The 17758-nt window shown below is 29.6% G+C and overlaps 4 protein-coding genes across 5 annotated transcripts; 2 read left to right on the forward strand and 2 right to left on the reverse strand.

The window, feature by feature from the left end:
• Positions 1-1177: 1177 nt before the first annotated feature.
• LOC119676458 (putative mediator of RNA polymerase II transcription subunit 26) lies at positions 1178-10893 on the forward strand (the record flags this gene model as incomplete). The annotated part of the gene is given in 9 exon segments (XM_038087697.1): positions 1178-1226; positions 2321-2739; positions 2810-3024; positions 5880-6076; positions 6450-6593; positions 6713-6797; positions 6866-6947; positions 7009-7673; positions 10311-10893. Coding segments are annotated over 9 exon segments (2133 nt in total).
• A 2457-nt stretch (positions 10894-13350) lies between these two features.
• On the reverse strand, positions 13351-14319 carry LOC119681824 (cilia- and flagella-associated protein 20-like). The gene is made up of 2 exons (XM_038095115.1): positions 13824-14319; positions 13351-13756 (listed from the first exon to the last, which is right to left on the reverse strand). The coding sequence occupies exons 1-2, from the start codon at positions 14097-14099 to the stop codon at positions 13442-13444; spliced, it is 591 nt and encodes a 196-aa protein (XP_037951043.1). The 5' UTR covers positions 14100-14319; the 3' UTR covers positions 13351-13441.
• Positions 14320-15737: 1418 nt separating this feature from the next.
• On the forward strand, positions 15738-17231 carry LOC119685522 (zinc finger protein 721-like). Of its 2 annotated transcripts, none has more exons than XM_038099820.1 (3): positions 15738-15839; positions 15901-15938; positions 16002-17231. In XM_038099820.1, exons 1-3 carry the CDS (start codon positions 15797-15799, stop codon positions 17157-17159), a joined length of 1239 nt encoding a protein of 412 aa, XP_037955748.1. In that variant the 5' UTR covers positions 15738-15796; the 3' UTR covers positions 17160-17231. The 2 variants fall into 2 exon arrangements, with proteins under 2 accessions (XP_037955748.1, XP_037955749.1); XM_038099821.1 differs by having other exon boundaries at positions 15769-15843.
• A 54-nt stretch (positions 17232-17285) lies between these two features.
• On the reverse strand, positions 17286-17717 carry LOC119676459. The gene has a single exon (XM_038087698.1). It carries the CDS (start codon positions 17715-17717, stop codon positions 17286-17288), a length of 432 nt encoding a protein of 143 aa, XP_037943626.1.
• Positions 17718-17758: the final 41 nt, after the last annotated feature.

The following is a 17758-nucleotide window of genomic DNA, read 5'->3' on the forward strand; positions in this document are numbered from 1 at the left end:
AATCCTTTTTTCGAGTCAGCGCAACTGGGCACTTTTACTCTTTGATAGCTGGGGGTACTACAGGGTCCCACCCATCTCATTGCCTAATTTATATATTCCCTATAAGCTTCATGATTATTCAGTGGTTGATCTAAGATCTGCGTATCTTTCCGTGCGGAGAGTGATTACTCTAAAATTAGATAATGGTAAGTAGGATAGCTTGTCAATTTTCCAATATAACTTCAGGCCTCTGACCCTTATGTATTTTTTGATCGGGTCTACAATGGAAAGCATATAAAAAATTAATGGAGATAATAAATAACCAAACGTATTTAACTTTTTTAAAAACATAATTACCGGAATTACCGGAAAAACTACCGGAATTTTTTTATGAAGTACGAAATATTTATTTTACTTTGGCTCCAGTTGTTGCAACACTTGTGCCAATGTTTTATTCACTCATTAAAACATTTTTATAAGCACTATAATGGTCCTTATTTGTCTCAACGAGTTTTGTTTTATGGGTTTGATCGATTTTAATATGTTTTCCATAGGTTAATTTAAGTTTCGAAATAGAAAATCAGAATAAGTCTCAAGTATCAGGTTGAGTGTTAAAACCCTCAGGGAAGCCTGAGGTTCCCTTTCCTACGCACGATGTAAATATCTGTAAATAAATAATGAATGAGAATATTATTTAATCTTTTTCAAAAATATGATACGTTAAGTAACATTTTTACATTTACTTGAGATTGTTAACGACATGACTTGCTATTGCATTGTGGTATTCTAAAATATTTATTAACTGTTTGCTATAATTAGCGACGACTTCGTGTTTATTGACCGGAATCAATAATATGGTTTACCAATAACGTTTCCGTCATTCACCATTTTCGTTAATAATCGTTATTCGGTTCGTTTGACTGTATCGGAACACATCAATCTATATTTTAGAGGAACCTAACTCATATTATTAAGCTGGAACAAATACATTTTTGTTTCAAAGCCTTGGTTACAAATATATATTTTAAAAATACTTAAAATATCTTAAATATCTGTGCAGATATTTTATATACTTATAACCAATAAAAAACATTTTATTATTTATAAAAACATATTCTATATACTTTGAGCAATGCACTATAATCAAAGTTTTAGACCAGTTTCGGAAAGATCATGTAATTATATCTAGTGTATCGAGATGTTAGAACTAGAGCTGAATAAAGATATTGCAGACAACATCTTTTTCGGTAAGGGCTTAACAATGTATTATTTCTATTGTTTCTTGTAATTTGTAAATTTCTGATCTCTATCAAAATGTTTTGTATATTTTAAATAAAAAACAAAATTTTGTGGTTCCAATTAATAGTCAAATTAACATATGGCATATAGTATCTTTGGTGTCGAAACTTTGCGTGCTTTATTAATTTAGTAAAATTATATGACCCCCCCCTACTACATGACACAACACAGAAGAAAAATCCAGTCTCTATCTGTTCACAATTTGCTACACTTCAATAAAAAATATTCATTTTTGACATTTTCCGGAAATTAAATTTTGAAACGTGAAACTATGATTTATATTCAGAAGCCAAAAAAATTTGTCAAAAGCATTTTTTCTCTTAGTATCCGAAATAGGTGGTGTCTTCAGAATATATCGCAGTTTTGTTCAATAGTAATTCTTGATGGGTAGACTACGTGTAGATATGAAAAAATACGATATTTTGAAATATAAATGTTGTAAAGTGAAAAGTCTGAATATGACAAATAGACGAGTCAAATCAAAAAATAAAAAGAAATATGATTCATTTGTCACCTTTCGAATTAATAAATAAAACCATAGCATAGGTATCTTTGACTAAATAGAAAATATAAAATATAAGACTTCAGTATTTAATTCTATTTAAAGTGCAAACGTTTATATAAATAAAATTAATAGATTTTATTTTCCGTTCTATTCTATTCCATTTTAAATGCAGTATTTCGTATTAAGAATATTACAATGGATTAAGAGTACTGAGATACTAAAGTATTTCAAAGTGAAAACCGTACTAAACGGAAACCAAAAATCAATCAATAATTAAACTAATTTTAATTGAAACTACTGAATTCAATTCCCAACTTAAATTCCAACCCACAATGAAATCATTAGGTTTGATTCACTTTTAACTTTTAATTACACAAAATCACACGATTGTTTAGTACTCGTAACCGCTGAAGCATATAAAGTGTATTTTTCATTTCAAAAAAGATAAAAATAAAATATAGTATATATCAATTAAAAATAATTTGTCTGAATTATACAACACATTGTTAAATATTTGACTGTTTTGTTTTTTTTTAGTTTCAGATACTGGCAAACGTAAAAAACTAAAATCACGTAATATAACCGTACCTAGTACGGGTTACTCCAAGGACCATTTGGATGCTTGGCTAGAAACGTGTCTAAAAGACGCTTCAAATACACAATTATCTTCATCGTCCGAGTTCTTAGACTATAATCCCACAACAGCAACCGTCACTAATATAGCAGCTAGCAAAAATCCTTCCATGAGTCAACAACAGCAACAGCAACAACAACATCAGCAACAACAACAACAACAAAATATTACACAAATGCATACAGGAGCTGCGAATATGAATAATTTCAATATAAATTCAATGCATTCCCAACAACAGTTCGCTATGCGAAACAGTAGCTCACAACCGTCCATGGCGTATCCTTCAGCATTTACTTCACCTTTTAGTCATAGCTTCCAACGTGTAAGTTTCATTAAGAATATATATATATAATAATTACTAATTTAATTTCTTTTAATTTGTTATTTTCTAGAATGTGCCAAATTTCAATAAACAATCCAATTCGTTTTATAATCGCTATTCAATGATGTTTCCGAATAGCAGTGGTTTTTATCCCATCAATGATGGTGCACAGGACTTCGCCAGTTTACCGCCAATTGTAAATATGCTTGGTAATTCATCGGAACATGAAAATAATTCCACAGATGTTTTGGATGGCAGTGGCAGTAATCCAAATATAAGTCGAGGGTAAGTTTATTCATTTATTTTTCAACAATAATAGTTTTTCCAGGAAATTATTTATATTACTATTTATATAAATCACTAGTAGACATTTTAATTAATTATTTTTAATTGTATATAATTATTTCACTTAAAAAGGTCGTTACTTTTTATACGACATGTAATTATGCTATTATGCTATTATAAAAACAACAACAAAAAACTTGTAAAACTGCACTTGCAGAAATAATGCACTTTAGGCACAAAAAAGTGATAGTGAAAGTTTAAATATTTTTTTTAACAATTTTATAAAATGTGATAAAATTGGAAAGGTGCAACAAATCTAGTAAATTTTTCTTAAAATATATAAAATAAAACTATAATTTATTTTTCTGTTTAATTGTCTAAAAATATTTGATCATTTATATAATGTCATAAATAATGAATAGTAGCATATATAATGAAGTTTAAACTCCCCTCAAAATATTTCGAATCATTTTACACTAGATATGAGTTCTCCGATTCTACCTCAATACTACAGGTAGAAATTTTCGCCATTCTAAGAACATCTTCTCTTACCTTAAACATAGACTTTCGCATAAAGGGAATCTATATTTTTACTGACAGTCAAGCAGCTAATAAAGCTTTATCAGCAGTCTGTATTTCTTCCAGATTAGTGTTAAAATGCAGGCATGATATAACGACGCTAAGTAAGAGGTGTGAGGTAACTCTAGTTTAAGTTCCGGGCATTTAACATAGTAGGAAATGACCGCTTGCTAGGCTGGGCGCTTCTTCTACGGATACCCCTATTTCAATCTCTACAACTGTCAGCTACATACGGATGTTGATTTATGACCATTTTTTTGCAAACAGACAAATAGTGAGTGGGCCTATACTGCCTCAGCAGTCAGGTCAATGGCTATATGGGCAATATTACCCAAATGTAGAACCTCTGCTTTGATACACAGAAGCAAATCAGAGTTATCTAGGTTAATATCTGAATTTACAGGTGACTAAACGATAAGGCGGTATAGAGATAGATTCGGCGACAGCATTGGCCTTTATAAATGTTTCTATCTGTTTCTAGCTTGACCATTCTTCTACCCATCATTAAGATAATTTGTGGATTCAAGACGGTTTTCTTAGCTAATTGGGGAAAATTCGTTCCTCCCTTTACTTCAACTAACCTAACACTAGATATGATGAATTTTTTTTGAATTGAATATTTTCGTATGAATTACTTTTGAAAAAACCTCTCCTTAAATGAGTCTCCGTAGAAGTCCTTGATGGGCCTGTTCACGAACCAGTTATTTTGTTGTAAAATATATTAAAAACAATCACCGTAAATGCCGTTGATGAGACGCTCTGATACGCAGACCTGGCTGTTACCAGAACTTGTTATTGTTTTTTACAATTTAATATTGATTTATTCTTTCAGTAATGGTACTACCATTACCAGTAAAAAACTGATAATTATTACATCTGACTCATCTATTATTGGCAAATATTATGAATTAAAAACTAATCATTAATGTATTGGAGATATCTATTGAATAAATATTGTTTCAGATTTATTTATATATTAATTTTTCATTTTTCTTCAAAAGCAAAGTACATTTTGACAGAATATTTTCGTTTATGGTCCATATGGGAGTTACCATATGTTTTAAAAAGAATCGATTTGTTGTTGTTATCACACAGAGTATTTGCTTTTTGCAGATAATCTACCTGAATTGTTTTCATTTTATTTCGGCAACGAGCCACAGAAGAAATTTTCAATCCATTAAGCTTTTTACAAAGTGTCAAGCTTTTTCATGTAATTAAAAAATATGATCAGATTATCCTCCACGTACGCAGATCTTATATCAATCACTGAATAATCATGAAGCTTATAGGGAATACATAAATTAATCAATGAGATGGGTGGGACCTTGTAGTATCCCCAGTTATCAAAGAGTAAATGTGCCCAGTTGCGTTGACTCGAAAAAACAGGATCAACAACAGTAGAATCGGTTATGAAATAACTCTGTATATCAATAAAATGTCCTCTTCGAGAACAAAGTTGTACATTAACGAAGAACTCAACATGGCTACTCCTGATATCTTTTTGGAAAAAATATGCCGTCCTCATGCTGTGAAAACTGTTCAACTATGGTTAGTTTATAGCCACGTGTTGAAGAGTTTCTTATCACGTATAGATCGGCAATTCTTAATGTGTACCATAACTGCAGATTTACCCCCATCACGTCTCTCATTTGTTCTTATGCTTTAATACACACTAATTTGAACTCTATTGATATACGACTCGAATCCATTGAAGTTACAACTTTTCTCATCCTCGATTCAGACTAGTTTCAATCAAGATTCACTCATCCTCTCATCCATTCCTTATTCCAAACAATGCTTCTTCTCACTCCACTATATTTTAACCCATGTGTTTGCAATTGTATTTGTTGTTGTTGTAGCCCGTGGAGATATTTGTATATTTGTATTTGTAATTCATTTTATATTTCTTTCCATATTCATCCCCACGGGTTACAATAACAGCAATAAGAACAAGAGGTCAGAGAAAAGCAGCTAGTAAGAAGATATTTGCATAAGAACGATGACTATATCTAATTACAGAATAGGCTAACTCTTCTTTTTTTATAACATGATTTCTATTAGTACTATAGAAAGTATTCGGGTTTATAGTATCCGTTGTAATAGTATTGGGACAATGACTCATCTTACTACGGCTCTAAGTTAACCCATAATAGTATGATAAAATTCAAGATTTCTCTTTACGTTAAATTTGAACTAATTAGATTGTCTTTTTATTTATATTAACTTTAAAATATAAGTTTCTATCAATTTATAAAAAATGTGTATTTTTTTTTTAGTTTCAGGTTCAGTGATCCCTGCTTGTTGAATCCTTCAGATAATGATTCCAAAGTTAGTGGCCAAAATACGCCAAATCGTCGAAATCACAACACAACCGAAATTGAAAATAATAAATTCTTTGCTGCTTTAATGGAACAAATTAATTTGCTTCACGAAACGAATTCCAAAATATGCCGAAATCTACATGAGACAAAAGGTGAGGAGCCAAAGCTGATGGAATTAATTTTTAAACCAAACTCAGATAAACTTCAACAAATATTGAATTCATTATGCATAAAAAATTGTTTATTATTATTAATTTTTTTTTTAATTTCTCAATAAATATTTGCAATAATTATACTTATGCACGCGTTATCTCTTCGCACTTCAACTTAATGCTTTTATAGTAGATCATAAATTTTATATCCTATCTTATTTAGTTTTACCATTTATATTTTTTTTTAATAATTATGCATTTTTATTCCATGTACTCCATGTGTTCTCTGTATTTCTGTAAATTCCTGTATTTGTAATTGTATTGTAATGTTTGTTTATCTTTTTTGTTTATCTGTTCTTGAAAAAAATTATAGTTGATATTGAAGCTTTAAAGCACGCTCCCAATTGGGGTTTAAGACACCGTAGAGATAGTTTGAGTGGATTAAGCACCCACAGTCAACCAATGATATTTGGCGGTGGATTTGGTACACAAAGTCCAGCGCCAACTTATCACTCAGGTATGTTTAAATTATTTACAATTACTTACAATTGTATATATGTTGTATTTTAATTATTATATACCATACATATGTTTTTTAAATTTATTTGTTATATTTATTATGTTCTATACTTTTAGGTGCTTATACACCCGGCATGATGACTGATGTTGTGCGTGAGGTTAAGGAGGCTGCACGTGTGCGTGAAGATGCGTTATTAAATAGGTGAGTTTACAATAAAATTATTAATTTAGAATATAAATTTAATTAGTATTTTATATGGATTTTTGTAGAGTAAAAGCTTTAGTCGAAGAACGTCAGTGGTCATTGAACGAGTCTAATTTACGTGTTATGCGTGACATTGAAGATTTGAAGGTATAGTTTATAGTTGTGTTCATTTATTTTCCTTTCATTAATTTTTTTTAATTAATAATAGTCACAAGTCCAACATTTACGTGCGGAGCGTAAAGAATCTAATAAACGTATAAATCATCTTGAAACTGAAAATAAATATATGCGTCAAATGCTTGGTACAATATTTAATAATCGCAATGCGCCTGATATCATATATGAAAATGAAACTTTACGTATGCGTAAATCATATGCACAAGCGCATAATCGTCGCACACAACCATTACATTTAAATTATGGCACTATACATCATCAGCCAGCATCATCACTATCCGTTGAAGAACAAGATGAACCATTGCATATACATGAAACTCCATCAACCACTTCCACAACAGATATTGCTTCTGTTAACACACAACGTCCACAAGATATGCGCAATTCATTTTCAAGCACTGATAGTGGCGGTGGTGGTGGTGTTGGTAGTGCTGGAACAAGTCTACATAACGGTAGTGTTGGTACCAACAAAGGACAAGCTTTATCGCCACCAAATTTCGCTTTAGTTACTACACCAGTTGAAGATACAAAACGAAAAAAAGATAAATCAAAATCAACCAAATCGAATAATAAAGAGACGTCATCTGCACAAATGCATAGTAATTCCACCACATCAGCGGCTGCAACTCAAGAATTACAAAGAGAATTAAATGTGGCCGTAGCTGCACGCAAAGAAGCCGATGATCGCATTATTGCGTGGGTTTAATATATATATTTTTATTATATATATTTTACATATATATTTTTATTTTGCTAATTATTTGAATTAAATAATTGCTTGCCAGTTATAATTTTAAATTGATAACATTTTTATTGGTTTTTAAAAATGACCAAATATGTTCTTGTTATAATGCAATGTAAAACAGTCACGTTTATTGTATATAGTTTGCATGCATTTCAATTAATATTTTAAAATAGTTTATAACACTTATTTTTATAACAGTTATTTTTTTATAACACTTTTCCAGTGATGTAAATATTTTTCACAAATTGTTTATAAGAAAACGTATTTATTTATTTTAAAAGTTGGTAATTGCAATTTTTATAACTGCACAAATTTTATATATCATAGGCTTATTTAATTATTTTAATACAACATAATTAAGTTATAATTATTTTATATATTAAATATTTTTTGTTGCATGTGCAAAAGTAGTTATGAGTGTAAGAGACTATAACTAATGTTGTAACTCCGCTATTTAAGCAATATATTATTGTCAATATTTTATTGTCAATATTTTGTTGTCAATATTTTATTGTTTAAATTATAAGTTAATGATATGATACCGTGGAACGTATGTACTGTAACTACAGCACACAGAATCCAATTGCAAATCCTACTTATGTCTAATCTAAGATTGTATTTTCAAAAATCATTAAAAAATACTTGACGGTTCTGACTAAGTAACACCATGTTTTCACATGGGCGCTAATAAAAATTTAAGGCGCTAATAAAAATAATTTACCATACAAATAGTTTTCATATAAATAACCTCATTGTATATAAATCAACTGATTTAAGGCGAAAAAGATCCTTTTAAAATAAAATAAAAATAAAACTTTTAAAAATAAATTTCCCACAAGAAAAATTACAAAAATGTAAAATATTTATCATATTTTTTATATATATAATGTAAACAAAGAAGATATTTCACATGCATAAATCAGCTTATGTCAATGGAAACGACTAAATCCTTACTTCATTAATTTCATTTCATAAGTAGTTTTAGTCGCAGTGAAAACATGATGTAGTGCTTTAACCACTTCTTTCACAAAACTTTCTACTATAAAATCTCTGTAGATATCACGTTATCTGGTATCGCTCAATAGTAATAAATCTATATAAATCTAATCAATTTAATTGTCTTAAATTAGTCCATAAAACTAAACTTAGTTCAAATCATAAAATTTGTATAAATACCCTCTTGGCTCTCTTAGGCGGATACCGACGAAATCGATTGTTGTTGTAACCCTAAGAGACCTGCTAGTATTGTTGAGAATAAAAACTGTCACTTGGTCGTTTGTGTAGAGGACTGGCTCCAGGGTTTAAACTCAACATAAGTAATTTTATTCGTTTAAGAAGATACTCCGTATTTTGTTTGAAAAATGAAAACTGCGAACAAACAATAATAAAAAGAAATGTTCATTTTCTGAAATAAACGGAATTTTACCACAATGAACTTCTAATTTAACATATTGAACTGTTTTACATTTATTGAAATCTTTCCATAAAATGAACTAAAATATAGAACTTGTATATACCATGTTGGGGCTTCGATTTATGCAAGTGGCAAAGTTTCTCGATCCAGATCGGTTTCAATTAAATCCCACCACTCATATATTCTTTATCCCACACAACCTCTTTTCTTCTCATTCATTCCTACCTAATCCATATCCTAACTCAAGTATTCCTATGTTGTAATTCCTTTTATAATATTCCCATCTCAGTAATATATCCCATTCCTATAGACTCCTATATAATTCTTATTTCCTGCAATATAGCTCTTCTCGTGTTACAACAACAACAACAACATTAAAAAAATGCATAACTTAAAGTTCTTTCCGAAATCATATCACAGATATAACTTTAGCACTCATAAAAATATAAATAAATGCAAATGCTTTAATATTTATTAGTAACAAAAAAATATATAAGAACAAACGTAAGAACAATTTAAATTTAGTAAAAAGTATTTTTATAAACAATATTTTTAGTTTTTAAATTTAATATAATATAATCCACAACATATTCAACTTAATATTTTCCTGTTGATGTCACAAATATAAACAATATAATATATATTATTTAGCTTACCATACAATCTTATACTAAACTTAATATAAATAATGCTTATATTACATATTTATGCTATAAATTATTAAATTCATTTTAAAATGTAATGGATTTTATGACCTTAGTGGAATGGAATTCGATGTTACAAATATAGACCATTGAATTTTGTTGTTTAAGTTACATATAATATTGTTCTAAATTTATTTTAGACAATATCCACACTATAATTAATTATATTGGGTGTTTTTTTTTAAATTAGAAATAATCAGCACTTATATATATCATTATGTGTTATTTGAATTCCATTCTTTAAATCATAATTTTAACACAACAAGCATATTAAATATTTAGCAATATCACACTATTTTTTTTATGTTCTATTTTATTGCATGTTTATTAATATATTAATATTATAGATTTCGTACTATTTCTATTTTAAATATATGTTTGCACATTTCATTGTTTGATTCTATTCAGAAAACAAAAAAAAAACTAACAAAAAATCCTTATATGTAATTTTTGTCTTAATCTCATTTTAGACTTGAAAAATTGGTTAAAAATATGCGTGTTAATTCCATTCACAACATAGATGGTTCCTCGAATATAGCAAATGGTGATGGTAGCAAAATGGGTGTTGGTCTTAACACTTCAAATGCTGGAAGTACAGTGTCACAGACAATGAAGTGGCAACATACGTCACCACTTAACACAAACGCATTTACGCAAATTAATACCAAACATTCTTCACAAGCATTCGCCAATCCAACGCAGTCTCCAACTAAAGTGGCTGTTGCGGGACCCATAACCGATTTATAGTGCTAGCACAGAATCTCAAAGCGCAGCTTACGCATAACTCATTTTTAATTAAATACGAACAAAAATTAATTTTATTTAAAAATTTATTTAAAAATTACTCGAAATTTGTTAAGCCATTCTGCAGTACTAAACTAAAATTTATTGTTATTATTAATATTAGTTATACATTGATGTTTGTGTGTATTTTGTTAATATTTATAAACTTTTAACTTTATTAGATATTAATTTCTATTATAATTTTTCCATTTTAATCATGATAATGCTGAATTCACACAAGATTTCAGTTTGTAATTTTAGCTGTCAATTGTTTTTGCTTCCAATACAAAATGAAAATTTTTGACAGTTTAAATTACAAATAAAACTCTTGTGTGAATCCAGTATAATATTAATGATAGTAAATATTTTTTTATTTTTATTTAATTTATAAAGTTATTGTTTTTTTTGTTTTATTTTTTTTACTGTTTAATTAATTCTATATAAATAATTGTAATTTATGTCCTTGTATGTTTTATGTAGCGTAGTAAAGAAGAAAATTGTACAGTTCTTTGTGCATATTAACAATTTTGTATAAAAATTGATGTACCTAAAATGCAAACGAAATACTATATTTGTACAACTACTTAAATATTTTATAGAAGTACATATAACAAAAAATATATATCCATTATATATAGTAATAGAAAGAGAAAATAATTGTATTATCTAAATCGAATAAGTCTCGAATTCGAACAATAGCATTTTTAAAAATCTGATATTGTTTATATTACTAAAATTTTATATAAAAGTTATATATACGTTTTTATTATTAAGTGCCATTTTAAATAAATTGCATTCAACATTAACAAACATACAGTAGAAACATGGTTATTCATTGATATGTTTTAGAAGCTATAATAATATTCTAAACTTTACTATCTAATAGGTTCTATTCATCTATCCAAAATATGCATCTCCATATATAGCGAAAATACTCATTACTTACTTACTGCTATCTTTCTCTCCTAGGTGGGGCATAGGGCCTCTTAGGAAAATGAGTGTAAACACTCATTACTAACATTAAAAAACTATCCATAAAAAAGCAGCTTCACTGCTTGTAAACCAAAAACCATTCTGTGGCTGGAAAGGAGGTTATTTCTTCTCACCTATTTAGAAAGAAGAGAAGAAACAAGGAAAAATATACTGAGATAATCTCTCAGGCATATCACAGTCCAAATCGCTTATATGGACTTTCAACTAACTAAAAATAATTTGAAAATTATTATGCGAATTCTGACAGGACACTGTAGCTTGAATTATCATTTTATATAATTGCAAACTTACTCTAATGAAACTTGTAAATTCTGTACGGAAGAAAGTTAGAACTCAACACACATACTATGAATTTATCTGGTACTGATGCGTAAACGAAAGATGTCCTAGGCTGGTATTGCATATCCGATAAAAAATAAAACTTTGTAATCTAGGTTACATACTAAAACTTATAAAGGAAGTTGTGAACTTGAAGAAATACCCTGAATACATGAAAGGGACACAATAGATCCCTAGGTTGCATTTCAACATAATAATGAAATTAATATTAAAAAAATCACATAAACCTTTATTGACATTTGCATGCTGCGTAATGCTCTGAAAGGATGATAATCTGCTAAATTCGTTTAGCATACCCAATTCCAATAACATAGATTATTTCTTCGCCTTTAGAGGTGATATTTTTCTCTTAGAAAATTTAAACTGTTTCCAATATGTTAATTGGATCACATCTTCATATAATCAGTCAGACCATGCTAGCCAATAATCAATGATAAAACTATCTAACAATTTTATGGATGTATAGATTAGGATTTTGCTTCACGAGTACATTTTGAAAGCATTACTTAGGCTCTCAATTGCTTAGAGAAAATAAAAAATTAGCTAATAAGTCCATAGGATGACTGGTGAATTTCAAGGAAGAAATTGCGAAACAGCAGCCACATTTGAAGAAAATCTTCCAAACACTATGACTAAATTGCATAAATTACACATTGAATTTAGTCATTATGCATCGATTTCGATATATTTGGTTTCCTCTTGACTCATTCCTCAAGAGGCGTATCGAAATGCTAGAGAAGTGCTGAAATAGAGTCGAAGTTTGGCAAAAAGTTGTGATTTTATTGGTTATTATACGGACTTAACTGCCGATATATTATTATTGGTTGTAGTGCATATAAGACTTTTAAATCCAGAAAATATAACGGCGTTTGATATTATTGTAGAATTTATTTCACATTTTTAATCAGATCTAGTAGGATATCTGACTTGAACAACAACTCCTACAAGTTATATTAAGCCGACTAGAAGCCTTTTAATGGCACAATATATGTTTAATGAATTCGTGCTTCCCCTCACACTGACTGCTTGGTATTGGGTGGGTAGTTTGAAAAATGTATGAATACAATATATGGAAAATAAGAACCCTTAATTGATCTATGGTACAGAATGATGTGCGTTAGAAAATACTAGTTATTCGCATTCATTAACAATATTGCTGTTTGTTATTTCTTCAAATACAGATCTGTAGGAAACAAGAAAAAATATGAATTAACAATAGCACATAAACTGAATAAATACATTAAGTTGTTAAATCAATTCCTCTTACAATTATTTTAGTAATACCACATAGAATATAAATCGTGATCCTTTTATAATAGAATATGATAGTTTAATTTAAGTTTTTTTTATTTAGTGAAATTTGATTTATAATTTAAATAATGAAACTTACAATGCCTAACTATAATTAAAATTATGTGAAAAAATCTAAACTTTAAACTACAAAACAAAGTCTGTCATTAGAGTTAACAACAAAATAAAACAAATTTCAGCAAGTAGTTTTTGCTGGTGGTTTTTGTATGGGAAGGAAAAGCTTAAATTCAGGTGGCAATTCATCTTCTGAATAAAGCCGGTCCGAAAAGTAGATACGACGTATACGACAATTAGCATGTATCTGCACACGAAGTGTCTCAACATAATTAGTGCCATATGCTCTTCGCGTGAAGTCAGATAAATTAAATTGTATTTGATTCCAACCATCGTCCAAACGCATCGGCATTGTGCAAATGAATGGCTTAACACGTGTTGTTGACTGATAATTACTGGCACGAAAACGTCGGCGTACGTTTTTGTCATCGAGCACCTTAATAAAAAATTGTTCATCGTATAAATAACAATGAATACTATAAATAATGCCGTGAATATCATACCTGAACTTCAAATGTGAAATATTTTTTTAAATTCTTAATAATCATCACAAGAAAAGGCAGTTTAATACCAAGTGTTTTCTTAGGATCTGGCGGACAAGTTATAAATGTTGTACTAACATTTGTGCCAACTATTTCCAGTACTAAACTTTGTATGTCGTTGTCTGTGATGCGTTTTATGTGACCATTCCGAACCTTCTTATCCCAAATTTGCAGCGGTTTACTACCAATGCTGTACAGGATTGATAGGAAACCCGACTGGAATGTGTTTTTAAACATTTTGTTCTTTGTTTAAATTAAATCAACACAACACATTAAATATATTTGTTTTAAATTTTTAACAATCTTCAGCGAAACTATCAACAGCCGTTATTTTAAGGTTATGGTATTGTTTATGTCGATATTAGTTGCTGTTTAACAGTGTTGTCATGAGCGATTAAAATAAAAACAAAAAAGTAGTTCAGACGTTTATACAGAAAAATGTTGCTATGGTTATTGTTTTTATTTAAAAAAACAAAACATTTGACTTATTTTAATGAAAAATTATATTAAAAATTTATTCTTTCACACTTCTATAGAAAAATATACATTTTCTTCATTATTTAACATGCTAAAATTCTGCCAAAGAAAGTGTTAAATTGTTAATGTATCGAATAAAAATATTGTGGGTGCACATTTCATGAATTAAGGAGAATTTTCAGAAACGTAGAATCACCGCCAAAAATTACATACACGTATGAATAAATCAGCACAAGTTGGTTTGTTATTTGAATTTAACAATTCAATGCTAAAACAAACATTGGTGGCAAATATTGACATTTCATACAAATTATTTCAATGTAATTATTTGTCACAGATTAACATTTTAGCAATATGTTATGCTAAATAGAAGTTGTGAAGAAGCATATTGAAGAGCATATTATTTTTATTGTTATTGCACTTCGACAATAAAAGCAATATTTAAGTAAATAATGATCTGATTAAGAATAACAATGCAGTCAACTAACAACTGAACTGTTGGTTCAATATGGAATATGTTATATGGGCCGTGTGCGAGTTCGAGTAAATTGATGGTAAATTAAGGGAAATAGTAAATTATTTCAATATGACAGCAAATGTTGGTATTTATCAGATTTTCGAGTAGGGTAAATTAGATAAAAACAGGGTAAATCACAAAGTGATTTATTTTCTTACACTCAAATTATAATATTAGATAATTAAAAAAAACCAAATTTATAAAATAAATAATTGTTTTAATATTTGTCATAAAAGTTCTAATATGATTCCTAACGGAATCAAGATTACGATTATTTAGATTTATTTTTGTGAAATGCTTCTTTTCAATGTTTTCAGTCAATATTTAGTATGCATTTTTATATTTCATGATTAGTTCATTTATTTATGCAATAACTTTTCGGCGAATATTTTTCAGTTAAGTTTGTAGTGTGAACATGATATAATCGTGTAAAGAAATATGTAGAAGTATTATATATAGTATTAAAACAGCACATACAATTAATTTTATGTCGTATATTGACAATATTTCTGCAATCAAAAAGAATAATGTAACAGTCGAATATTTCGAATTTTGTTTCTACAAATCATTTTCCGTCATCAACCAAAAGACAAATAAATTATATGATTTCTTAGCCTAGTGTGGGGTAGAGATAAGCTCCCCAGCCATTATAGAGTAAAAGTGCGTAATAGCACTAACTCAAGAAATAGAATCAAGAAGCAAATCAATTTCAGACAGATTAACAACTTGTGCTGCATTTTAAATTAAATAAAAAACAAAATATTTGTTTTTAATTTTGCTATTTTGTTAAACTACTAAATTGCAACTTTAATAAAAAGTACCAAAGTACACGGCAACCCTTGCATGTTAATTTGTCGAATACGCCGCGGAGTACTGAATGGTTTGACAAGGTTTCATATTCCACTGATTAACGTTAAAATATTTGTTGTTAACTGCGGCGATGAATATAGATATAAACAAATTAAGAGCGAAACATGCTGCAGGTATGTAAGGAGTTACAATTTTAATTTATTATTTATACGTATAAAATTTCTTATATTTTAGAATCAAAGGAAGCAGCCCCGCTACTAGCAGCTGAGAAGGTTAAATAATATTTAATTAGCAATAAACAAATATATGTATATTTTGTTTCTTTTTCACGTTAGGATGAAAAAATGATGCAAACCTTATGTAGGAACTCTCAAATAGGATTCAAGGAACTACCAATATTTATTGTTGTTGAGACTCGTTGTATAACTATGGAACAAGCAGTTCAAGCAGGCATTATAGTAACGTCCACACAGATACTCGGTGTAGAACAAACCAATGAAGACAGTAATGTGCCTATGGATGCAAGTGTCGTTAATGTGCCCTTAGTAGTGGCAGTACGTTCTGATACTGTCGATGCAGGGGTAAATGCAATTCCTCTAATGAATGACGCTGCAGTTCTAACTGATGGTCCAAATCCCACGCGGAATCGTAACATACAAGTTTGTCTTGATAATAAATCATTTAAAACCGTTGCAATACAATGCGACATTGATTTCGAAGAAGAATTTGATGCAATGAATAGCGCTCCGTCAGAAACAGAAAATGCGCAATCAAAACAGTTGGAATTTGTCACATTTGCCAAAGAGAAAACAATATGTCATAAAAATGGTAAACATGAGTGCTTAGTTTGTGGTGAAGTGAAAATTAATTTCAATCTAATGTGCAAACATATGAGTTTGCATTATGGACCAAAGATGCTGTGTGCTACTTGTGGCCATCAATTTGAACATGTTTATTTATACGATAAGCATCCATGTCTCAACGAAAACGCAGAGAAGAAATCTGTTGCTAAAAAACTTAAACACAGATTTAAATGCCCACACTTTCGTTGCGGCGTCACAACAATATCGCTATTGGAACTTTATGATCATATCAATGAACACACAGGAAAACGTTCTTACATTTGTGACGGCTGCAATCGTCGTTATCACACAATGGGTGAATTGCGACGACATTTATCAATGCGTTTGAAATGTTTAGAGAACGGTAAAGTTCGTGACATACATGGTATATCGAATTTGGTGCGTGAGAAAAATTATCGCATACGTGTGTTTCCAGTCTACACTGCCAGAAATAAACGTGTACTCATCAAAGTCTTTCTTTCCCGACTACCGCAATCAAACTTTTGCCAACTCTGTTTGAAGCATTGCACCAACTCCTATATGTATTCGAAACATTTACAAAGATGCAAAAAAGCTTATAAGTATCGCTTGCAGAGAAAACTCAATGCAACGTCAGCAGGCACAAATAAAAGGACAACGAAGTCAAAGTAATTATTCCGAAATGTTTAGAACATTAGTGATTTATCCTTATTTATAATTTTAAGAACAATAAAAAACAAAATTTAATAACATTAATTTATATTTCGCTTAACAATTTAAAATACACTTCAATTCACTTCACTGCACACCATGTGCTTTACTTAGGCCTTCAAACAATTGCTTTTTCTCCTCGTTGCACTCTTTGAGCGTTTGTAGCGCCAATTCCAGTTGAACCTTTTTCTGTGCATGTTCTCGTATATATTGGTCAATGAATTTAATACAAATTTCATCCACCTGGAAATCTTCAGATCTCTTACCAATCGCTGTAGTTATTTCTTCTTGTATATTACTCTGATCTGTCTTTAAAGCCTTTCGCAGTTCCTCTAAAGCTGGATCACGTTTCGGTTTGCAATTCTCGATTTGTTTTAATGTTTCTCTATAATCAATGGATATGTTATGCATTTTATACAATAGCGCGATGAGTTCCACGCCATTATATAAATAATCGCGTTGTATCATATCATAGAGTAAATCATCAATGGATTTGTGCCACGCTAGGAAAAAGGCCATAGGGCCAAAATGCCTTGTCGAACGCAGTGCATCGAAATCTT

This window comes from Teleopsis dalmanni, chromosome 2 (genome assembly GCF_002237135.1).
Source record: "Teleopsis dalmanni isolate 2A chromosome 2, ASM223713v2, whole genome shotgun sequence".
Taxonomy (NCBI): Eukaryota; Metazoa; Arthropoda; class Insecta; order Diptera; family Diopsidae; genus Teleopsis; species Teleopsis dalmanni.

Excerpts from the sequence above, each read along its gene's own strand:
- LOC119685522 (XM_038099820.1), top strand. The coding sequence starts at position 15,797 with ATGAATATAGATATAAACAAATTAAGAGCGAAACATGCTGCAG. Across the intron at positions 15,840-15,900 it reads AAGAGCGAAACATGCTGCAG|AATCAAAGGAAGCAGCCCCG; the intron begins GTATGTAAGGAG and ends CTTATATTTTAG. Across the intron at positions 15,939-16,001 it reads CGCTACTAGCAGCTGAGAAG|GATGAAAAAATGATGCAAAC; the intron begins GTTAAATAATAT and ends TTTTCACGTTAG.
- LOC119676459 (XM_038087698.1), bottom strand. The coding sequence starts at position 17,717 with ATGGCCTTTTTCCTAGCGTGGCACAAATCCATTGATGATTTACTCTAT.
- LOC119681824 (XM_038095115.1), bottom strand. The coding sequence starts at position 14,099 with ATGTTTAAAAACACATTCCAGTCGGGTTTCCTATCAATCCTGTACAGC. Across the intron at positions 13,757-13,823 it reads ATTTCACATTTGAAGTTCAG|GTGCTCGATGACAAAAACGT; the intron begins GTATGATATTCA and ends TTTTTTATTAAG.